This window comes from Danaus plexippus, chromosome 24, assembly GCF_018135715.1.
Source record: "Danaus plexippus chromosome 24, MEX_DaPlex, whole genome shotgun sequence".
Taxonomy (NCBI): Eukaryota; Metazoa; Arthropoda; class Insecta; order Lepidoptera; family Nymphalidae; genus Danaus; species Danaus plexippus.
Window position 1 is genome coordinate 2,897,976 of NC_083552.1, and position 26,523 is coordinate 2,924,498.

General features: G+C 29.5%; 1 protein-coding gene across 5 annotated transcripts in view; it reads right to left on the minus strand.

Moving 5' to 3' along the window:
* LOC116775967 (IQ motif and SEC7 domain-containing protein 2) overlaps nucleotides 1–26,523 on the minus strand; it is a 91,089-nt gene that overhangs the window by 32,841 nt on the left and 31,725 nt on the right. For 3 of the 5 annotated variants that reach the window (XM_061524190.1, XM_061524188.1, XM_061524187.1), the window contains exon 1: nucleotides 1,967–2,193. Coding sequence is in view for 2 of the 5 variants with exons in the window: in XM_061524185.1 (XP_061380169.1) it covers nucleotides 15,144–15,292 (149 nt within the window). In the remaining 3 variants the exon portion in view is untranslated. Of the gene's footprint in view, nucleotides 1–1,966; nucleotides 2,194–15,143; nucleotides 15,367–26,523 lie in introns of those variants that run through there. The other 2 variants (XM_061524185.1, XM_061524189.1) reach the window with 1 other exon arrangement.

Here is a 26,523-nt window from a genome sequence, read left to right on the forward strand (position 1 = left end):
TGACACACAGCCAGGAAATATATGGATGGTATACCACAGATCTGCATCATGACTCATCGGAAAAATCCAAAAAAAACATTCGCTTAAAATCACAAGAAAATTGCCAACGATGAAGAAACAAAAAAGGGTTTAGAAATATATACATATTCTAACACTTTTCATACAATAATATAATAGGAAACTATTTATTATAAACATGCATTTCACATTCAGAACAAAACGTGATATCGTCTCCAAAGTAGAAACAGATCCTTCCCATGCAAACCGAGTAAACACATTACGTATACGTGGGATCGTAAATGTAACACTCAGTATACGATCTCGACACGTTCCAGTCTTCAGGAATGAGATCCGTTTTGAGTCATGAGGCTAGCAACCCTTTGGGTGACATATCTTTTGTCTCCATCAATCATAGTTACAGCACACGCTATACTTGGCTTGCACTATGTGATATCAAAAAATAGCACAATTGGGAATTATGTAATAAATGACATCAATTTTATTAATGGAATTTCTTTGATATGATATAGGTAAGGTACAAGGTATCGGAAAATAATTTTTGAAGGGTTTTCGTAACGAATAAATGAAGTGATTACTATTAGTGTAACATTCTAGAATATTCCGTAAAACTCAAGCTGCTAATAGCTAATCGACGACATAAAATTTTTCTTGACTTTTAAGATTTGTTTTATTTTATCAAACAAAAATCAATTTCCGTGTTCACAAATCAGCGATCAGCGATGACGTAGTCACTACAATGGACAAAAATCTGGTTTTGTTGTTAACCAACACAGCCTGACAAAGTTATTGTAATTAACCCAGCATTATAAATGACCTCTTTACAATGTTGTACAATATTGTCGCAATTGTGACTGAACTATTGAATCATCTGTTCCCTTAGTCCGGATTACTTATGTAAGTTAACTGTTATTGTTTTCGTGTTCTTTCGTATAGTTACATTGACACAAATACTCAAAGCGAATTTTATCTATGGACAAAGTTAAAAAGACATCTGTTGGTATCTCTCATTGAAAGATTCATACTCGGGTCATGAACTAAGTAATTGACATCAACAACTTAAAAATTGAAAATTTTAAGATTTGTAGTCACAGAAATTAGCATATCAATAACAAATTACATATAAAAAGCTGTTAAAATATTAACAGAAATAATCTTTACCGTACATTTTACCTTGTATCCGGACTAGTTAAGTTTTTAATTTAATATATCCAATGAATGTTTATATTTCATCAGAATAGTATAAGATTATAACTATCATTAAATTAATTTTAAATATTATTTTATAATTTAATGCGGACATAATGATTGAGTTAATGGTTCTAGCATTTAAATTGCATACAAATCTAAAAAAAAATAATCAAATCGTTACACCATATAGACGTCATTATTTTTAGATTAGCAATTATTGAACAACAAATTAATGATGAACAAATTATCACATCACGATAAAACTTATATAACGCACAATGATATATAAGAGTGACAATTTAATACAAAATTCACACACATGACATTTATTATGATAGTGCGTGAGAATATATTGATTGTTATCAATGACCGATATAGAATGAAATAATAATATGTCATTCACATGAAAACGTAAAGCCTTATCGTTGTCTTATTAAGAGATCCAGTTCAGAAAAAATACGATTTCGAGAAGCAATAGAAAAATTATATCACATATGTGATATAAAACGTTGCAATTCGACTGACAAACGTGAAATTTTATCCATTGTTCGAGCAAAACTAAAAAAAAAAAAAACAATGGCTAAGATGAATCTTAGATTCGGTTTCAGTTTAAATTTCACTTTTCACTGAATACTGTTCCGTTTTTTTTGTTGAAATTGAAGGTGTTACGGATGAGTTGAACGCAAAGTGAGAAGCAGATAAATATGTGACATGAAACATAAATGTAGAAATTATAGAGAAAAATAATAATGCAAACCGATAAGAAAAAACAAGTCAACAAGCGTGACGACCGAACGATTGAGATCCTCCGTTTTTTTCACACTCGATCACTAACAACCTTGGTCGGGCCAAGTGTTTGAGCACAGAACATTTGTTTTTGCACAATTCACTTTGCACTCGGATTAAAACTGATGACGTATATAATACAACTGTTTATAGGAGGAGGAAAACGCGTGCGGCCGCAGCGAATGGCCATGAGCGACTGGCCTGACGCATGCGCAGTTAGCGACGTGTCGCCAGGCGAAAGACTCCGGCGCAAGTTTAAGTTTTATTTTATTTTTTATCGAAAAAAAAATAGCATCGCCTTTGCTGAAATGTGAAAAGCGACTTCTGATAGAATGGTCAGTTTCTTTTTATGGCGACAAGAAACTAAGACCATTAGGTGAAAACCGTGATGGCTTTTATTTTTCCTTGTTTGCTGTCACGATAACTGCTGTATAGCTCGGAGTATAATCTCTTTGAGATAAAACTACTGAATTATTTCTACAATCATAAGTGAATATTAAATTTAATAGCATTTTCGGTAGGATGTTGAGCTTGTTTCCGACTCGTCTGCCATATGTTCTTTCCCGTCCAAACAATCTTTTGAAACCTTATATGTAACCATATGTCGCAAAATGTATGTGAAACGTCAAAGCCTGAAACACCTGTTGGCGACAATAGACTCAAGGTGATGCTGAAGGTCAATGCCATCATTGTACAACGATGATGGTATTACAATGTCAAGCTTTACAATGATAGCATTTGCTCAAACAAAAAGTCATCAAGGAGAGGAATAATACAATAAATAAATCGTCAAGTACGCGAACGGAAAAAGGAAAAAAAAATATTCTGCGAATATTCGTAGGAGGTTCCTAATATTTCTCGATGCTTTCACCATAAACTATTTCCAACAAATTACTTTTTATTTACCTGCAAGTTTATTGTCCATACTTTCCTATTTATATAGGAACGTATGCTTAAATAAATCTCAAATAAAAAACCCAACTATAAACAATCACTTGACATGTAACAGCATCTATAATATCAAGAGAACGTGGCGCCCGCAAGGTCGTATGGACCGGTTCGGCAGTGGACAAACAATTTTCAGTAAACCGAACTGTTGACCAATACGTACATAAAAATATATTGTCTTTCACTTGGCATTAAGGTGGCTTATGTAGCTTCGTGGTTTCATAACTATAGTTAATAACAACGTTAACAAAAATACGTATATTTTAAATATATATATTCAAACTTTATATGTATACGAAGTTTATATAAAAAATATATAACGACACGTCGTACAGACGTAATCAGAGACGCAATCGAACACAAAAATTCGTGACGAAATTTTATTCAAAATTCGTGCATACAAAATGCAATTTCTTATTGAAATACACGAATTATTGCCACATATTTTCTCAACAAAAAAAAAAAAAACTATTAATATTTTCGATTCCAAACCTGAAATACGAGAAATTTTAGGACGATTTTGAATAAAAATATATATATATATAGGAAATATTTCTGAATCAAAACAGTTTAATAGAGTGACGTCAATGAACAATCTTTAATATGTCAATAACAATAATATTAAGATGAATTGATAATAATGAGGTCATGATTGTGAACTAAATTATTCTCGAAGACTGCTCCGGCGCCGACTTACCTACTGCGGTTGCCACTAACCCACAATTATCTGGACACGCCGTTTACTCCTAATTTCTATTCCACATACCGTTTTGAATACATATACCGTCTCCATGTTCACTACATCTTGATGAACAATTCCGAACTTTGTATCATATATACTAGATATTTAATTTGGAGACAGTTATGATGTACCTACTTCTGCAAAATTATTAAACAATGCTTATTTTTCATTTTTATTGAATATGCATCCGAAATTTTGAGCTTCAGATATAAAATTGGCAATACAATCATATTTAACTGTATGACTTTAAAGTTATTCTGAGACATAAAATACATTATTGAAAATTTTTCTTTGGAACCTACTTAATAGTATTCTGTAACAGACCTCCCTGTCATCTCATTTTTAATCATTTAAAAAATTTAAAGGAACTTTCCTCCTTTACTCTATAGTATATCAACATTTTTTCTGCAAGTTATAAAGAATAAATCAGGTACAGTATCAGAATCATAAGTATGAAATTTCGTAACGCCCATTACAAAATATGAATAACCGATGTTGTACGTCGACGGTTACGTTCTGGTCAACAGTAAAGGCAACAATTAACGAGGTTAACGAGTCATACGAGCATAGCATTATCATCCATCACTTTCACACATAAGTTATAATTCATATCAATGACAGAGATAAAAACGATTTCGGTGCCATCGAAAGATCGACACCCAAGTAAATGAGCCGAATCGATGTTAAGCCGCGAACGTGATCCGAAAACTGATTCACGCGGAAGAAAACCAAGTCAAATTTATTACAATAACAAGAAACGCTGAACAATAACCGAACTCAGTAGCTACCTAAGATGAGGGTGATTGGCAACAGCTACATCTATTATATGGGCGTATTAAAAAAAACAAAACTATACGAAAATACTAAAATATCATGACACAGATATAATCAATTAGTACATACTGACTTCAAATATCTATTCTATATATTAAAGACTTAGATTTCTATACGTGGAAACTGTAAGTATTCCGTTTCAATTATATAGACTCGTACTTAGGATAGTGATCTGATTACAACACAGACCGTCGGGTTTCGGTATTACGTGATATGGTATTACAGGTGACATATTTGTGTAATTATAGCAGTGGGACACTTAAGAAACATTTACACCGAGTGTATGATTCAATATATAATGATTGATTGAATAAGTTTGGACCAAACTGTGTTAGTGAACATTGTAACATTGCTTAATTAATTCGAAACAATGAACATTCACAAGATAAGATGCATCATTACCAAATAAATCCTTAACTGTATTTACTGTTAGGAAAATAGGCTTTACTTATGTGATGAAACTTAGATAGATTTACAGATCTAGTGTCATAAGAACGTCAAAGACAATCTACATATCTTTTATAAATAAGAAAGTTATAACTCAAGAACGGCTGTACGGATATAGTTGGACATTTATGGCGAGATAGCTTAGAACCAGGAGATCGAAAAAGAATTAAACATATTTAATAAATTCCAATATCTGGTTATTTACCGCTTCTAGGACGGAATAGAGTTCGCCCGGTCAGCTATACATATATAAACAATTTCGAAATTAAAGCGGACGAAGTCGCGGCATAAAACCAGCAATTGTTAGATTAACGTTGTACCACTTACCTCCTAAACGTACACTCACACACATCGTTACCACAAACGAATCTAAACCTAGTTTTATTTACAGCCAGAACACGCATCATAACAATTCACACGGCCGGTGATACATTGAATTTATATTATGTTATATTATAATAAAGATAGTATGTATTAATGATTGTGGACTGAATAATATAAGGAGTATTCCACACATACAGCTAGAGTAATTGAGTCTCATATAAATTTGCATAACGACATTACTTTCCCTTTCCCTTTTATCTTTTCTTATTTTATATAAAGATTTATTTTGGAAAAAAATATCTTCATAGTTATATATATATATATATATATATATATATATACGCATTTAAAATTGTGTGGATATCTTGAAGTTAACGTCAAAACAAATACTCTATATATGATACATTTAAATCACTTGAATTTTATAATAAAACAAATGATTTATGACCTATGTATAGAATGGTTTATGGTCAATATAAAAGGGGGCGTTTATTGTACAACTGGTGAGACGGGGCGGATCCCGATATTAAAAAATAATCCATTATTATAAGTCGTCATAATTTTATTGTTCTTTTAGAAAAGAAGTATAAGGAAAACAATGGTAATTAAAAGGAAATCAGTGCGCAAAACTCAGTATTATCGGCGAAGAGTGATCTCGAGCAGATAATTACAATACAAAGGCGATGATTGTTTCTATATAAGGACGGCTTTTAGCTCATATATAAAATAACATATATTTAAATGTATATTCTAGAAATATGAGTTATATATATATATCCTTTTTCCAATTGCGACCAATGGATACTTCAAAGAAGGGATTGAGGTAGCAAATAATATATCAGTATAAAAGATGAAAATCTATGGTAATTTCTAATAAAAACTTATTACGTAAATTATAATAAACAAATAAAATCTCCATAATTATATGTTTAAATACAACTCTTAGTAATATAACTCTTGCTTAGGAAAATATTGAAAATAAAGTCTTTAGTTTTTGTTAACAAAATTCACGTGAATCCTCCGATGTAAAATAGAATGTAAATGTTAAAACCGTACGCAATCGACCCATTTCAAAGTCTGCAGTGTTGAAGTGATGGCTGATAAACAGGTGTTCCAGTAGATATATTCATCTGTATTTGTTTTTATAAAATCCAACACTATCGAGTGGGTTGCGATACGTTCTGGAAATAGGGCGGGGAAACAGTTATCGAAGTTTGTGGTTGTTGATTGCAGTACTTTTAGTAAAACTAAATTCGGGAGATCAAATCATTTACAAAAAATCGTGATAAAATAATTTTATAAGTATTTACGTTTACTTTATACTATTTTAATTTATACAAAAAATAATGTATTGAATGGCAGATTTATTTATATATATGTATGTATGTATATATATATACCTATGTACATACATACATATGTGTGTGTGTGTGTGTGTGTGTGTCCGTATACATATATTCATATTATATTATCGCTATAACATTAATGTGTTAATAAAAAAAAATATAGGAACATTATATTTTATGTATTAATATAAAAATACACGTATATATTTACATTGTATTAAGCTATGATTTCATCACTGTCAAGTAATTCTGATAATAACGGTGGTCTTACTATAAAATATAAATTTTACATCGCTATACATACGAAATTTCTCTAGTTTTACATTAATAGAACTACGTTAGTACTATAATTTGCAAAAGTTTAAGTAATGAAAATCATCGTATATATGATTTGGAAAATTAAACACAAAAATTACACACAAGCTCGTAAACAGTACACGGCTAGTGTATGATGCTCTTAGCATCCCACCTCATTGTTTACTAGACATATAAATAAAAACGGAATTCATTGAACTCTGAATTACTTACGGATTTGAAAGCAGATGTTTTATTATGGAAATATCTTATAAACCATTTCGGTGAATTGAATTCGCACGTTCTATTTCATTATCTTATAATGTTACGAATTATCGCTTAAAAACTACTGAAACAATAGAAAAAGAAGGTCAAACTAAACATTTCATGTAACTAGATCAATAAATGGCCAAAAAAAATGCAATCTTAGTACATCTTAAATGTACAATATTCTTAAATGTAGAAATTACTTTTTGATACGTATTTATAAAATATCTATACTCAACTACACTCAAGGTACAGTAATGACTAAATCACAAAAAAAAATGTCTGTCAGCCTGTTCTGGTTAATCTGATTCAGTATCATAACATTTTGGTATAAAATTTAACTGTTGAATGACTTTGTTATAGAAGAAAATTTCAACTAACATAAAAACATTGCAACATTACAACATAGACAAATTCATGAGTACAATATAGTTCAAATTAAAGATACAACTATCATTGTATGTGTAACCATATACATAAAATAATATATATATATATTTGTATGTATAATATTATCTCCCTCAGAAACATACCTAGAGCGTTATCTTGAATAACAACATATCCAAGATGCTCATCAAAAACATACCCCAGAGGTTGTTTCTTTGACCTCAAACAAGTAAAATCCGAATAACCTACGCATAACGTGGGCGGACGAATTATGTCGCTAACTTGAAAACAGGTAACCAAGGCAATATTATAATTATATTACTAAAACGTACACACATTTATATAATACATGACATTAAATGTTTTAATATTATCAAGTGGGTAGCCGGTTCGAATCTTAAATATCAAATTTGTCGTTTTTATAATATTCTTATAGCGATTATAATACTAGCGTTAAAATGTACCTACATATAGTTATCCAATCAAATGATTTCCATTTCTTAGAAGCACCGTAACATGTTTAACCCTCTAATTTAAGACATTAAGCATAATGTTGTATCTATAAAAGTTGAATTTACCCACTCTGTTTATGGGCTAATGAATTGTTTCCATCAATTTATGTTCATTTTAAATGAATTATTCAATACTGCATTCAATTTTTCATTCAAATTGGTTCAAAAGCTATACCGTAATGGAGTTATAAGCGGTGTTTATATAAATATTTAAATAAAATGGTGGTGGTTACGTCTGTAATCATAAAATAATAAATTCCCACCAAATAATGGAATAGTTTTAGAATAATTTTTACTATCACGTAACTATTCATATGGATTTAATTATTATTTTGAGCAATTTATGTAATAAATCCCGGATTTTTTTTTTTCATACATGATATAATACATATATTGTTCAAGTTTAATTCATATAGAATAATTTAACCCAAACTATTGACATAATTATATTGCCTATATATATGTATATAATTCGCGTTTCAATATTTTTATATACAATTTTAAGTACGTCTGTTTACGTCTTGGGAATACCGATAACAACAATTGACGGATCTCAGATAATTTGCTAATCTTTAAACAACAGGAAATTGTACTTTTTTGCAATACTTACGACATATGCATATTCATATCTCATATAATTTTAATAATTCATGCCCTTAATGATATTACTATTCGTGTTATGCCAGAAATCTTTAAAATATTTCCATTTATTTTAATGATACTTAGCATAAGTACGCTGAAATTAAAGTTGCCCTCACAGTCAGGCATTCAACAAATATTTATCTAGTAACAAAGGAATTAATTAAATTCTGAACTATTTTGTAAATGTTACGTTGAAAATGTATTTATTTCGCAAAAACAATACTATGTTGAAGTAATCAGAAGCGTAGGCAAGAAACCGAAAGTGTTGAGAGCCAGGCGAGGTCGATGACGTCACGGTGCCCACGTTTGGTATGGTTTTATGACGTCATCGCCCGTCCCATGGGAATGTAAGTTGTGGCATTTCCATGACACGTATTAGTTGAACTTCGGATTTCAAAAGTATTATCTGCCAAAGCTATATGTTGAAATAGGAAATATGTTTTTCCCGAAAAACATAAAAGTTTCAAAAAGTAGTAGGTACATTTAGATTTACGACTTTTTACGGCTCTCTTCGAATTAAACACATAAAATTGTGTATATAGTGTCAGGTAAAGACGGAGACCTGTTATTATATATCAATATAATTCAATTAAATAAATAGTCAAATCTAACGGATATTGATACACCTCTGATCGTCAGTTTCGGTAATAGATAAATAAATAAATGTTTTTAAATTTGGATAGAACAGCGATTATTATTAATCTTTTAAGTAATAACTTCAAAGATTCAAATGATATAGATTATACATATTTAATAATACATAAGTTAGTCTTTATAAAAAGCATATTGAGCTGAGCTTGAGCTGTCTATCAAGATACAAAACACATCAGGTTAGTTTTAAACAGTATTAAAATTTAAAAAAGATAAATAAATTATGAGAATTAAAATAATAATAAAACAGTTCTAAGGATATGGAGACGCTCCCGAGAGAACATTCTATAGCTTTCAAGGAAACAATAACCCAATTTAGGTTAAAAACTGTGTGCCGTTTTGGTAAGTGTATGAATATACGAGATAACAAAATAATAAGAAAATACAAGATATAGAAGATGTTTGTAAGTAAATACCATATTCTAGGAACATCCTGATAGCTAATTATTATATAAGAAAACAAAACTTTCTATACTGTTTTCTCGTGTGTAATTCTTCATTGTATATAATATACTTAAATTTTAATTCGAATCTGTACATCTTCATTTGTTTGACGGTTATAACAAAGATAGGAAATTTTTAAAAGAAATTGAATTTGTTTAAGATTCAGCTTTGCTCTAACCAATCCGGACTACTTAAGAGCTGTTTTACGGACCTCGGAGATCAGCTGAACAGATGGTCTACGAGTTGATTAATAACCTAACATCTGCTGAATACGTAGACTTGCAAATACATCCACGATTTTTAAACAACAACATAACAACATAGCTTGTAAGAATATCTCATATTGTAATTTTTGTTCCGTAAAACATTCAAACTAAAAAGCTCTACCTTAAAATTTATAGACAAGCGAAACCGCTGTAAAAAACCAGTATATTAAGTACATACATATAAAAAAATATACGTCACAAAACAATTTTTTATAAAGATGCATGTAACACAATGACTTTGTTTTGTAACGTTAAAAATTTTCTACTTCATATCTGTAATGGCACTTTTACTATGCAAATCACTTAACTGCCGAGGCGAAACAACTATGATGAAAAAAATAAAAATGTAATAGAAAGTCCAATATTATAAAGACTGGTGAAGAACATTTGGTTCAGTTGTTAATTATTTACAACATCTCAAGTACTAAGCTGCTGAGATTAAGATGAATATTGTAATCAAGGGAATGTTGAATGTTGTAATATTCAAACAATTTAGTAAGACCTATTTGAATTTTAATTCTAGTAAACAATATACATCACAATGATTTTATTTTCAGTTTTGAAACTAAGTTAATACGATTTAGTTGTAAAAAATGTAAACGTATCAAAAAAATAATTTTGAGTAATTAATAATTACTTCACAAACAAAAGGCAATATAAAATCTATTGTAGTTATCGAACGAAATATTATAGCTTTAATATGAGCTTCTTTATGTGGAATTATTTTTTTTTATACCAAAGTCACAATACATACTACTGTTACTATTTCAGTCATGTGAGGACCACTGCTGGACATAGGCCTCCCTCATCGACTTCCAAGCGATTCGGTCGGAAGACAATACATATGTAATCAAATAGTAATCAATAAAAGTTATATAATATTCTATCTAACACAGTCATTACTCACAATAAATATTATAAACGTATAACTGCTAATGACCTAACATCGTAACGAAAATCATAAAAAAAAAAGAAAATACAAAATAAAATATACGTTTTTGTTAAACATATTATTGTTTGTTTAGTTTTAGTCATTGAACAGCGTATCGCGATATTTTAATTAAAATACGTATGATAATATACAAAAATCTGATATAATTATGTCATCAATACTTCAAAAATAACAGCAAGAAATGCTTGACGTATAAACTAGAAACAACGTCTTCAACCAACATGTATTGCTTAACGAATATTAAATAAATGATAGTCACAGTAAAAGGTTAAAAAAAATCAGAAACTAACAAAATTACTCCATCATCAAGCAGTAACTGGACCATAGAGTTACAGTAAAAAATAAGATAAGGTCTCAGAGTAATATAATTACTCGCTCAATGAATAGTTACTAGACAAAAGACTGAAAATGGAAAACTGTCTCATAGTAATTAAATTACTCCCTCAATGAAAAGTTACTTTTATGGGGTTAGTGAGATTACGTAATTAAAAAATAAAATAATAAGTCAAAGTAATATATAGATTTTAAGGTTTTAGCTTGTGTAAAAAATAGCGTCTCCATATTAAAAAATCGTCTTACGTAATACTGTTCGCCATCTTTATTTGTAAAGGCTCTATGAATTTTAATATAGAAATGACAAACGCTTCGTTAGATGTGAATTGTTCCGGAAATGTCATTTTTTTGCTTTTTAATAGGTTTCTGGGTATGAATACTGACAATAGTACGTCATATTCGAAAAGGAATCAGTCACAAAAGTATATAAGAGTGTTTATATAGCGAATTATATACTAAAAACGTGAACTGCTACTTGGAAATATATTTTATAAATGGAAAAATATCATGTTTAATGGCAATCTTTCAACACGTGACATTCTGTCAAATATTATAAATTATTAAGAACTTCCCAAACTAATAATTCTTCTTGACAATTCTGTGGACATTCAAAACTGAAGGGGATTAAGAATTTCAAATGACATTTGACGGTATCCCGGATGAAAAAGCCAAAAGTTAAATAAAGAGCTTCAAGCACTTTCATAGTATGAAATACTGACATGTAATATTATCGATTCCCATTTTTATATAACTAACGGATTTTTAAAATATTTACATTCTTAATACACTTAATCTAATCGAAATTATTTTAATAAAATAATTAAACAAACGGGATTAATTTATTTCTTTATTACATTTAAAAGATTAAATCGCAAAAACTTTTGAGATATATTAAATATTCTTAATTGGTTGGAATGTTCAATAATTACGTTATATATAATGAAGGTAAATGGCAGAACACGTAGAATAAGTTATATAGAATAGATGAAACTTTAACTAGAGCTTAAATTAACACGTGTTTTAGGATTATACAGAATATCGACTTCATTACCTGCCCGGGATTATCTTCGTTATTCTGACGGCTTTCGGATAATTTAAGTGGTCCTTAGGTATCAACTTGAGAATAACTTCAACCTGTTACTTAGGTAATATTCATTAAAAATATTTGAAGCAAATCTTATAGGTTTCAATAAGGTTGTAGTCTATGAACTCGTGTTTATTGATAACATATTTTTATATATGTACGTCTGTATATATTTTTTCTGCAACTTATGTTCAATAGAATCGATGTGATTGTGTTAGTGACCAGATATATACCAACATTTCTATATACTATTATTTATATAAACTTTGTAAAATCTTATCAGTAAATTTAACGTTTTAGGATTCAATGTAACTATTTCATTTATCAGCAAGCAATAAATATATATGCTAAGTATAGCACGCGGAAAAAAATACAATTAATTATACGAAAAAGAACACGTTTAATAGTTAATTATTAAATTAAAATATTATAATATCGTTTAACGTATAAATATAAAAAATAATATTGTACGACCTTCAACAGAGGGTGATAATAAAGATGAAAGCAAGGATGAAGTATTTATAGATAGGTCAACATGGATGTTTTTCAGTTTTAAACTCACACTACTGTTTTGCAATCTTGTGAAATATAATTATATAAATTATACAATAAAATCAAATACATATATGTAGATAGATCGATTTAAACATATTAAAAATATTAACAAAAAAAATGAACAAGACTCGAGAGCACTAGCAGATGAAATCAGTCACCTTATAATAAACTAAATAAAATGGCGTGTTAACAATTAATCTAATAATATGACTGCAGCATTTTCTTGTATTAAAAAGGAATAGTTCGTTTGATCATTTTGATTAAACGAAGCTTGAAACACTAAACTGTGACATTTTAAACTGACAAAGTAAATTAAATGCCACTCACTTTAAATAAATAGACTGCAAGGCTGTTCAACCGGATTACAAACAATCAGATCTTTGCATTATTATCTGATATTATACTATACATTTTTCATACCCAATATATAGAAAGTAACATTAGTTATATTGACACAAATATATACTCTAACTTTATAGAATTAAGGGTTATATTCCGAAACAGCGAGAAATTTTCTTTGAAATTTCACATTTTTGTTAACACGCTAGCCCTCTCACGAGTAGACTTACTCTCGTTGACTTGAGCTTACATTTGCTAACCAAAAAAATATAGAAAAAAAATACTATCAAGTGACAAGCTGTTCTGAGCACCACTGACGATGTCGGAAGCCGTCATGAACAATAGTAATAGGAACCGGGTTTGGTGCAAGTGTCTAAATGACTGACATCAATATGGCCCAAGCGTTATTAAAATTTATCCCTATTAATAATTCGACTATATAATATCATTGCTACTGACAAAACTAACTTGTTTTTAACCTTGTCTTGGTAATATCAATACATAAAAATTAGGCCAAAACATTCAGGAGATTTGATGACAAGCCGGATACACATATACCAACATCTTTGTACAAAGTACCGTGTTCTAAATGTACTTGTACTAGTATATGAAATTTGATAACTTTATTACTGGCTAAGTTTATGAATAAGCAAATATACCTAAAGCATTATGAGGTCTTCTTCATAAGATAACATGTGTCTACATAAGTTTACGATCTGTTTAATTCCATTTTTAACATAAATATAGATAATTCTGTGTGTGTATGTCTGTCTGTGGCATTGTAGCTCTCAATTTTATTAGTAAGCCAGTTTTTTGAGATATTTATTAGCTTCATTAAGTCCTGCAGTATAAGGTTATTAGCTCTATTTCAGAATGATGTTAGGCACTTTTGACGTGTTATTAATGCGTTACATGCTTTGAGCGTGTCAGTACAGTAATAAAATCATATTATCATAAAAACAGATAAAGGCTGAATGGAAATTTACTATCCATTGAAATTTAAGGACATTTAAAAGAAGAATAATAAACCATAAGTTGACAGAGAACCCCGAGGAGAGAGTGACTTGCGAATGTTATAATCTTCACTTTGAGCAATTAATTAATTTGCTTTACTCGTGAGACTTTCATGACTTGTTGGCTCTGATATAAAACTTATGGAAAGAGATGAAAGTAAGAACATTTGGAAATTTTTAAGGGTTGATCTATCGATAACTAAGATTGTCTTGTTGGACATACTTCTGTCTGATAGACAGATTTAATGATAACAGCTGATAAAAATATATCTGTCTTCCTTATTCCCAATTTATATAGGATAAAAAATATATAGTTCTCGGTGACTACAATGATTTCAAGCAGAATATGAACATTATGTGAAATTCGCTCATCTCTTGATACCGATACCGTTACACTGAGACATGGAGTACCAACGAATCGTGGAGGCTTTTGAAAGGAGGCAAGACGTGGGTTCCCTTTGTCTGTAAGGGATAGTGTTTATATATCCACGCTCCGTCATACATAAATGATATGCGTATAGAATACTTTTCCTTAATAGTATGTTATTTATAGTTAGCTTTTGAAATTAAGAGAATACATTGAAAACGTGAGACGGGTCCAGCAGTGGACTGGTTACTGCTTCTGATTATGACTTAAAATTTTATTCTAAAATGGACTATTTATATTGGAGTGTAAGAATCAAAATCGAAATGACACAAACATCTGGATGCCTTTATTATTTTTTTATATGAGCTTAAAAAAAACGTTAAATCTGCAACACAACTTACCTGTCATCCTGCAGATTCTTGAGTTCGCTGAGCTCTAATTCCCTCCTTAAGTTGGAGACTTCGCATAGCAGCATGTCCCGCTCAGTTGAGACCTTTTCCAGTTCAGCCCGCAGGCGGACCACCTCGTTGGTCAAATCCATGGTCGCCATATCGACTATCGATATACGTCACATCACTCACACATCATTTCCCCTCACTGATCATCCCACAGCACTCCAGACATCTGAAACAATAAATTGCACCAGTTACAGAATGAAATGGGAATAGCAGCAATTTTCAGTATATTTCGTTTATATTCCGAGCCATGAATTCGCAAACTCGGCAGTTATGTCAATATAAACACAAATAACAGGAATAGTTCATTTCAGTCGATCTTTGGACAACTTTTTGTTGTAATAAAATATTTCAAACATGATTCGAATGGAATGTTATTTATAGGTTATTTTTTGGACGCCAATTTATTTCGGAAGCACTTAGATATTGACCTGTATACCGGTATTGTTTCGTTGATGTTTTAGTTCACAAGCCAGAGCCTCACTGGCCCTCAAGTATTACAGCATCAGAAATTGTTCAACGTTCCACGAAAAATTGCATACGGCACCGTTAAAAATGTTCTGAATACTAACGAAAGAGGTTTTTCGACCTATAATTCAAGCATATTCCTAACATAACCGAACTTAAAAATCATTTCTATGATATTACATAGTTATATTGATATTTTAACACCAATAAACAGGCTAACTTTTTATATTGTTACGTAACACTAAGGACAATTAGATTTTGTCTGTAAATAGTGCAATGTTTTGAAAACTACAGGACATTTTCTAGACTATATTAAAATATTATTCAAATCGTTATTATTTTTATAATACTGATTATGTTACTAACTATTTATAGCTTTTGAATGTTCCGTTCAACTGATCGTTAGATAAAATCAAATTGTCAGAAGTAATCACTTAAAAATATATTTGTTATTTAATTTCTCCTTAGAACTATTAGTTTTAACTTGTAAAAAAATATAAATATTTTATTCTTCCTCAGTGATTTACATTCTATCTTCAAAAACCAACGTTCAGATTTAAAGTATACGTTAAGTTAAATTCAACAATTAACCATTTTTAAGCGTTCTACAGTTTATAATAAGTATGCTTCAACACAGTAGCTGTTTACCTTCTGTTTCCTGAGTAAGATTTAAAAAAAAGACGAGGAAATGCACTGAAATAAAAAATCTTTTAAAACATTAATATTAAAAATGCTATTAAGCAAAGGAACAAAAAAAGAACAAATATATTCGAAATGCTTTCGTCAAAAATGAAACTTAAAGGAAAAATGTCTTGGAATAAGAATGTAAAAATGATTTTCTGAAACTATTACTTCATAAACATCATTCATTATTTTTGATACTATCATTCGAGAAATAGAAATAAACTATGTGGTATTTAGATATAACGTACTTATTATATTTATACCTACTATATATATAATATAATATAATATATAGTTTACGCACAAAAAACACGAATTTAAAGATATAATATAATGGATACCGTCATTAAGTCACTTACAAATTGAAGCAAAGTATAGTGAAAAATACGCTACTATTAATTGGAAAGCCTCGTTTCTAACAATCTTAACTGCGGTACAGACTTAATCAAGGTACCTTGTTCTTTTTCTCTGTGTTCTTTAAATTTGCACTCAGGAAATTGGATTTACATTTTACCTTTTAAAATTATTTCTAAAATGGTGTTCCTGGGAACACGTTTAACGTAAGTGCGGAGCATCACTCAGCTTTTATAAAGGAATATAAAGAAAATAATATTTTAAATGACTACAATTGAAACGTCATATGATACATAGTTATTATTCGCTCCTTTATTTACTACAAAATAAACTTCAAGTTTGAATTATTTCCAATAGAAGAAATAAATTATTCAGGATTGGGATATCGAGGAAACCTAATATTGAAAAATTTATTAGAATGTATGTGTCAAATAATATAAAACAACATCCTAAAGACATACCTTGTCAAACATATAAAAAAAATATATAAATAAAGTCGTTAATAAAATAAAGAAACATTCGCCGATGATTCAATATATCAATACATATTATAAAACGAAGTCCCTCTCCGCGTTTGTCTGTCTGTCTGTTTGTTCGCGATAAACGGAAAAACTACTGCACCGATTATCAAACAGTTATCACCACTCGATAGCGTGATTCTCGAGGAAGGTTCTAGTGCATATATAAATCTCATTACCTAGCTCTTCACTATTATGTAATAACTAAATATATCGTATTCGTTGGTAATTTTTTTTACTTTTAACTTTTCAACCAGCCTTTTTATAGCAGGATTGATAGCTGCTACATGGTCAAAAGTATAAAAATATATCCTTGTGCAGAGATTAGATTATTGTAGTTTTAAAATGCCTATTCAAATCTTCAGCAACCTAAATGCCTAAACCTAACAGCCTTGACCGTCAGTGATTTATTTAAAATAGATCTTTAAAATTCTCTAAAGGTATTCAAAATTTTCATTATTTGCCGGAAATTTGGAGTATGTATGAACTTAAAGTTCTATGGGAATGTTGAGTAATACATTACGAATTTTCGCGGCTTATATGGGTAGGATACCCGGATCTTTGATAACGCTGTTCCACCTGTAACTAAGCTAGGTTCAGACGTTAATGAAATATATGCACAATAACCCCAAGTATGTACGGCAATTTTATTAAAAATTTAAAGTGCGGGAATATGAGGCAGCAATAAAACTTTTAATATTCTTTTAATAGCGCGTCCCGGTAATTGGGTAAATTGGGCAACCGTAAATCTTTGAAGTCAACAGCTATTTACGGCTTATTCTGTTACATTTACGGTTTTGTAGAGTTAATTCGTTTTTATATTGATTGCCTTAAGATTATACAGTTTCAAATAATTATATTAATAATGAAAATGTTACAAAATTTCAAATACGATATATAATACTCTTTGTAAATACCCATAAGTGGCGCCATCTGTTGACAGTGAATTATATTATTAGATTGCAACATGACGCGTGAGCACTTGCTAGCGTTAGATGGCGCAAGTGTGTACCTCGTTTAAATGTATAAAATTTTTTAGTAAGTCATATTATTTTCCGTGACCTGCATGGGGGAGTTGTTATTTTATTTTCATAATATGTCGTCTGTCTTAAGTGTCTACAATGCAGTTTTTGAAAATTTTATTAGTACGTTCATTATTTTCATGGCATGTGCAAATTAAACCCGGGGCTTTAAAACTCTACGTCTAAGGGTGAAAAAAATTAATAATTTAAAAATAAAATACTATAATAATATAAATTATTATATTGTAATCTAGTCTTTTCTTTTCTTAAACCATGGTCACCATTAATATCTCCACTGTACGGTACTGATAGCTGTCGGTATGCTGGGAGCGTGCCGAGTGAAACTGCGCTAGAGTCAGATTAGGAATGCGAGTAAAAGTGTATCCTTATACAAGCATGGGGTGACCATAAAATGATCACCTTACGAGACTACGATGTTTTGTAAGTTTCTTTTTTGTCCACAAAAAGGACTGAATTTTTCAATAACAATCTTAAATGAGCAAAATTTAACGAACGAACATATTTTCGTAATATTAGCAAAATTTTGGTAAAGTACCTACATAGAAATAAATTAAATAACTTTTTTTTATAAATGTTTCGTTTTGTCCTTGTACGGCTATCGATACACTGTGTCTATTATTTCTTAAGAAGAAATCTATCAATGCAAAGAGATTAACGATCACAGAACGCATTAAAGTCGGGACACACAGACGTATATTAAGAATTCCTTTGAATGATTGGACGAATGTAAGCAAGCACTTTTAACCGACGGAATTTAAGGTATATTTCATGTATGAAGTTCAATGTGTAAGCAATGTTATGCCTATGTGTGTACTTAGTTTAACATAGATAGATATTTCTCATTTATTTTTATTTAATTTTTTTCTATTTAATAGTGTTGTCTTTATTTTGCATTATAAATAATTAAAATATATAATCTTAAATCAGTATAATAATAATTAATAATTAAAGTAAAATCATCAGCTACTTCTGTATTCAATAAAAGTAAGAAATATAAAACAATTTCTTATATTAAGGTAACAATACGTATGGAAACTTTAAGCCCATCCAACCCCATTAATTATTCGGAACACCATGATAGTATTAGTGCTGTCGATTTTATAGGGATCGCCATAAATCTACACCGTTTAAAAGCTATAAACCCCACATGGAAGGGGAATCAGATGTTAACCGCTAATAAAGTTTCTGTTTACCGTCTACATTATATACTTTTGTGAAAAAATTAACGTATTAATATCAGGTGTTGCTATTGAAAACTACTGTTTGTACTGTTTAGATTACATCAGAACGAGAATAATAAAAAAAAAACACGAATTTATTTACGTAAGCTATACTACAATCTAAAATTGTTTCAAACATGTGAAAACTTTCATACTTTCTTGACAAAAGCATAGAAAATATGTCCAAAAGTTGATTTATCATACTTATACAGAGCGTGACATCGATCTAGCTAGATAAAACCCTTAATACTGTCTTCTTTCAAATTTTATAACGCCATCTAGTGGATATTCTTGCATATTAATTTTAAGTTAAACACGTAGGCTGAGATACTCATTTAAGATCAATAGATTAATTATATATGAAATAATTGTTTAATGATATTTGAATAGAATTAAATATACATATAAACGACGTATTTAAATTTATTGTTCTTTCATATACATTTCAATTTATACAAAAGATAATATTAATACTTTAAAATTAAAATGTATTTGTTTTTAATTTTAATAGGATTTTTTACGGTTCAAATTTCTTTTGTTAAAAGTTCTTGTTAGCTTTTCCCGAAATGGGTTTCTGTCTCGTTCTTAAATTCTTGCAAGACCTTTTGCAGGGAGAATATTTTCTAAAACGTCTAAAGTATTTAGAAAACATAGAAATTAAGCAAAGAGTTCGCCTAATGGTTACTCTGTATTAATTCTTGATCAAATGTTTTGATATAAAATAACTGTAATATGAAAGTAATTGGGTATGGTTCTGTAATTTAAACCTTCCATATCATATAAGGTGAGCTATCAGCCTATTTATCTCTTCCTAGACAGATGTTGTTTAGAATATACTCCAGATAAATTAATTCATTCGTTTATAATGTTTTAGCGCATGTAAGACTATTAAATGTAAATGTTTATTAACAAATTAACTGACGTCACTTTCTTAGGGCATTGGTTTTAACCTCTTTGTTCCTGGTTTCAAGTCCAATCCAGTGGCAGGTTATAGATTTTTAAGAATTTCTCGTTGAATGCTAAGACATTCATCAATTTAGTTTGACTTAACAACTATGTAAATCAAGCTAAAAACTTCACAAATGTGTTACGTTGTTTTAAAATAAAAAGTATTTAGCGAATATACTTAATAAGTTATTGGGACTCTCAATACATCAAGACAAATAACAAGACCAGATGTACTGGATATATAGCAAAAGCCAGATTGAAGTCTTCTCTCATTCTCGCATTTAGGCAACACCAGTTCATTGTGATCTACAATATCCTATATAAACTTCAGATAAATGTCTGTGAACTGCACACTCATAAATTATGAAAGAATTAAAATATTACAAGTCCTCCGATACAGATGAATTGAATTAAATTGAACGAACTTTCATACGTATATTCAACATACATAAATCAATGTAGGATAATTCTCTAAGAGCTGATTTATTTCTCCTTAAATATTAGATAAGTTGAAATTATTAATCTCAAGACATTATTAATCTCAACACCGATAACCATAAATAAGTTAATTGAGAGCTCAAATTAATTTTGTTTCAATCAAAATTAATTTTCTTTCTCTATTTCACTAGCTTTTAATTAAAAGACTAAGTTACATTAAAATACATGTGTCAAATATATTGAGGAATATTTAAACTACTAATTAGTATTAGTTTGTGTTTTTTAATTTATTTTATGTAATACATAGACATATAATACGTATATATGATACGTATTTTTAATATAATTAGGACATTGTGCCTAGTGTGTGTGTAGTGTGTATGTAGGTAAAACGTATTTAATGTCCCATTTTTTTTTTATATAACTCTAAAAACTACCGCTCCATTAAACCGTATAATTCCGAGAAACTATTAAGCGTGGACGCCTGCTCCAGAATCCCAGTTACTAACGAGGGATACATTTAATTTTTATGCATCTCTGCCTAGTTTGTCATATACCTAGATGAAAATAATTTATGACTTTATGACACTTCACTGCTTTTACACGCATAGGTATAATATTTATTAATACTATGATTTAATTTAAATATCTCTGTCATATATCTAAATAACTTTTTCATATAAACCACATCATATTCTGCTTGTGAGAGTTTGTGCAACGGTAAAGAAAAAGTAAGAAATAAAGAAAAATATCTTTTTCTATTTTCTGATTCTTTTATCCCTTAGCTAAAATACATAATTAATTACTCAAATCTGTTAATTTATTTATATTTACGGATAAATATTATGCTACTTAAAATAGGATTTACGTCATTTCTTTAATTGAAATTGAAATATAAAATGTAGAAGTAAAAATTCCACGACACGAGCAGGATTCAAACTCACGACCTTCGGTAAGTCGAGTTCCTGTTTCTTTTTAAATTTGTAATAAGTTTCATTGTGTAATTAAATTGGAGCTTTAGCTTAGGATATACAATAATAACGTTAATTATTCAGGTTTTTGTGTGCCCTTTACGTATCACTGCAGACATTTTTCAAATAAGTGTTACAATGATTAATCCTTGTCAATTATCCGTTCACGAGATAGTTTATAGCTTGACTCTAGTTTTATTTAAAAATGAAGAAAACTCTCTCATAGTGACGAGTTAGAGACAGCAGTCGACTCATAGTGATGAGTTAGAGAAGTACTGGCTACTAATGTCTTCTACTAAACACATTTTTGAAATGCTTACGTCTTACACCAACCAGAGTAATCTAGTGACATATTTTGAATTTATCGACTTTTTCTCTTTATATCACCTAAACATTCCTCTTTAATCCCCTTTTAACCTGAACATTCCAAAGAGGAAGATTTTTGTTTTGTGTACAGTTCATCTTAATTATTCTTGTTTAACAAATTTATTGACCTTGACCATATTTTCCTTTTTTCTTATTTCCCCCTAAATCAATCGCAACCGTGGCATTCAAAGCGAACCTCCTTTGTATGTTTGTGCAACAAATTATTTTTTTGACAACAATTAAAACAGCTGATATAGCACGTCATAGGTAAGGCGTACGATTTAACTTTTCTCGTATTAATATGTCATACACGTGTATGCCATGCCCCGTCCATATATGACCTTGAGTTCCTTATGCCGATGGTACTACTGCTATTGTATAAGTCAATGGTTATCTAAAGCTACCATAATGGTCTCCCATTGATCGGAGGTACGTGGATACGTCAATACAACAAACATGACATTAACGTATTTCGGCCGCTTGTGGAATTTTAAGGATAGGATTTTTTATATATCAAGACGGTTGAAAATCGACTTCATACTGAATGTATGTACATGCTCGTTCGTGCAAAAATCCCATGCTTTGTTAATTGTTTGTTAACGAAAGTTAGAAATGCGAAATTAATTTTTGACAAGCAATGATATTATACTTTGGAAATAAATGAGGTAATGCCTTGCATAAAATAGCATTAAAAAAATGTATGAGAAAATGCAGTCTTATTAATAACACGTTACAAAGAAGTTACTTTACTTCAATAATAAACGACTCCCCAAGAATTTTAATTAGAATTGAAATATAAACTCATGAAACTACAGAAAAATGAAACATTAACGAGGTCGTTCAGTAAAGTTGTAATGAAAAAGATGTTATTATATATATTTAATATAAAGAGCTTAGGTTTTATGAAAAGTATTTAGTCAGTATATAATTTAAATTCATGGTTATGGTAAAGACTTTATGAACGTAAAAATAAAATTCGAATTTTAATTATTATGAATAAACGTTTGTTTAAAAAATCCTTTTTAGATTATAATTTTTTTTGTTTTTTTTTTACGAATTTAAACAAAATTATTTTAATTTAATTAATTTAAACACTTAACGGTTTTAAGTTAACTATTGGTTTTACACAGTGTGTGTTCTTTATTAAATCTAAATTAAAATTCTAAACACGTATTAAAATAAACAATGTGTTCTAGAGAGATCTACACTTGAGATAAAAGTTCATTCACATCAAGATTGAGTTCACCGAAATTTAGCATTTACACCTTTGTACGTCTGTAATCAAGAGATAAACTGTCGTTTTTATTAAAATATATAACGTTTATAGTCTTATTTTAATGATACAAGCGATCCAAATATTAAAATAAATCAAGTAATTTTTATGATAATTTTTTTTAAACGATTAAGTTCACTGTTATAATATATGTAAAAGCAGAGTTTGGTTAAAGGTACTTTTGGTTTTTATTTAAGTTTAATAAAAAAAAATAAAACACTCAATATTTTTCCACATTTATTTGACTTTACCGGTGTTTCGGAAAGACTTTCGATGAGAAGAAACACCAAGAAACTCATCGATGCGTCTGTTTTTTTTTTTTTAATTAACTAAATCTAATACATGAGTATTTCATTTGGAATACATTTATGAAAGAGGTTTAAGTAAAACTTAAAAATTAATAAAGATTATATAAAAGACAAAAATGTTGTATACTTTACATTAAAATTAATATAATTGATTTCCCGATATGGCATCAGAGATAAAGTAACAGTGAAAAAAATTTGTTACTGATATAATTAAATATAAATCAATAAATATCACTAACTTATTCACATAAAATATGATAGGATTGAAGACAAAAAAAATCTTAGAATAAATAATAATAACAGTGTCGCTATACATAATTAAGAAAATACAATTTTTTGTCAGAATAGTGTCCAAAAATATTTATCACGAATGTATACAGTATATTTTAAATTGGACTTGTTTATTAAACTTAAAATTGATTTTGCAAGAACATTATATGAGAGAAAGATATGAAAATATTGTAAAATACGAAAATGTTATAAAATACGAACAGAGTCTATCAAAAAAAAATATAATTTTAAATACTGTCCAAAAACCTACTTCACCACCCAAGATATCTACAGCATCATTTTCTTCGTCACTTTATTGGTAGTTAGCGCCCATTCAAAACAGTCTTAGTTTTCAGTCTTGGTTATGTAGTTCAAAAATTTACGTTTTGATAAAATGTTTGAAGATGGTTGAATGCTTTCTGCTTGCAAGCTGTGTGGTGGAATCCAAGCTTCTTTCCTTCAGGCTTATACACAAAGCCATGGTAATTAGACGTAGCTAGATAGCTTGATAGATGCACACTTATGACTGGAATTAGCTTCAATTTTTCTTGTTCTTAATCACGAACTTTACCTTCCATTGTGACAGGTTTCGATATGTTTAAGCCTTATGTTGATTTTCACCTAAACTGAAGTAATTCCTTTGAACCGCTTGACCGTTTCCATTGAGAATTTCGGTAATTTTCACACAGCTTCAGTCTTAATAGACTCAAAATGGGATTCATGATTAAATCATCGCATTAAACCGTGATATATAAATGTTTAATTCAATCGCAGGCACTAACCACCACTGGCGATCAAAAGTTCGATGAACTCTTTGTTATGGTATCGAATCGCTAGACTGGAAAATGATAGTAGGATACCCAATGATACCTATCGATTTTTACTTAAACATAGGATAGCGAAGAGACAATGGTTTTTTATACAATCCTAGAAGACCACAAAATTTAAACTTATTAAATAATACTTCTAAGTAATATCACAACATATTTATACATCACAACAAAAATGTAACGTCAAAGAGATCAATTGTTGGTACTTCAATGAAGAAAAATATATATAGCTAGTTCATATAAAATTAAATAATTATTTTCAATAAGCTAAACATCTTGTGACAAGTCCAATCTTCACAAAGGGACCACGTGCGCGAGGCAGATGCGCTCGCGCACCTGGTTTATAATATTTTACAACCAGTTTTATAAAAGTTAAGAATAGTTTGATTCGCTTAAGGTACAAAATTCGGATTCGTTTCAAAAGTCGTACGATCATGTTTGTGCAATGGTGTTTTATTGAAAATATTTTTTATCATTTTTTTACATCAAACAAATGATGAAATCTGTATTTAAGTCTTTTTAAAATTCATCAATACGGCAAAAATTTATGAAGTTTTATTATACTGAGAATATTTGCTTTGTTATATTATAATTAAATTATAAATATAACTGTTATATTGTAATTAAGAATCCGACGGAGCATTTAAATTTATTTATTATTTAAATTTAGTTTGTAAAAGTCAGATTTTAAGTGAAAAGTTTTTAGTTAATAAATATAATATATATAGATATATATATATATAAAGGAAGAATGTTTTGAACTGACAGAATGACAATAGTTAATTTAAACCAGCAAAATGTATAACACAAAAAAAAAATAAGACGCAAATTTTGCTTCAAGTTTAACATTCCATTTCCATCAGTCCACTTTACTCTGATTGGCTCAAACAAAAGTATAGGTAAATGTAAATAGTTAAAACGGAAATAAAAAAGTAACGAAATTACAGAGAATTTAAAGAGTCAGTGTCGAAATATAAAATAAGAAAAAAATGTTCAAAGCTTTCAACAAAAAATAAAAGCTTTTATTCAGGCCATCATCATAATTCATAACCCTTAGTACCAGTCTGGTCTATCAAACTGAACACCGACAGTTTGAAACTTTCTTCATTCAATCTACGCCGATACAATATCGTATCGTATACCACGACTGAATGGACCCACAAACTAGTCGGAAAACAGTCTGACGATCGTAGGAAGTTATATTAAGAAAATCAAAAAAGCAATTACAAGTACACATACAATAGCACTTCACGGAAAAATTGTGTCAATAATTAAATCGCTTTTTATATTTAATAAAATCAACAATAAGCAATAAGATAACAAAATTGCACGAAAAGAATATCTAGCCACACATACTTGAACTTCCATCTATTACAGAGGGATGTTCAAAAACATATGTTACATTTAACGATTACGAAATAAAAATAAAATATTAAAAATAAAACAATCAAATAACACTGTATTTCCTCCGGTCAAAAGGTCTTCCCATAATTATAAAAAATAAGCAAGAGAATAAAAACATAAACACAACTAAAACAATGCACATAATACTGCAAATTATACGGGCTACCATCTTGTATTTTATTAGCACAAAACCCTAGGTCTCACAAACAGATATGGCGCCCTGGCTGTGAG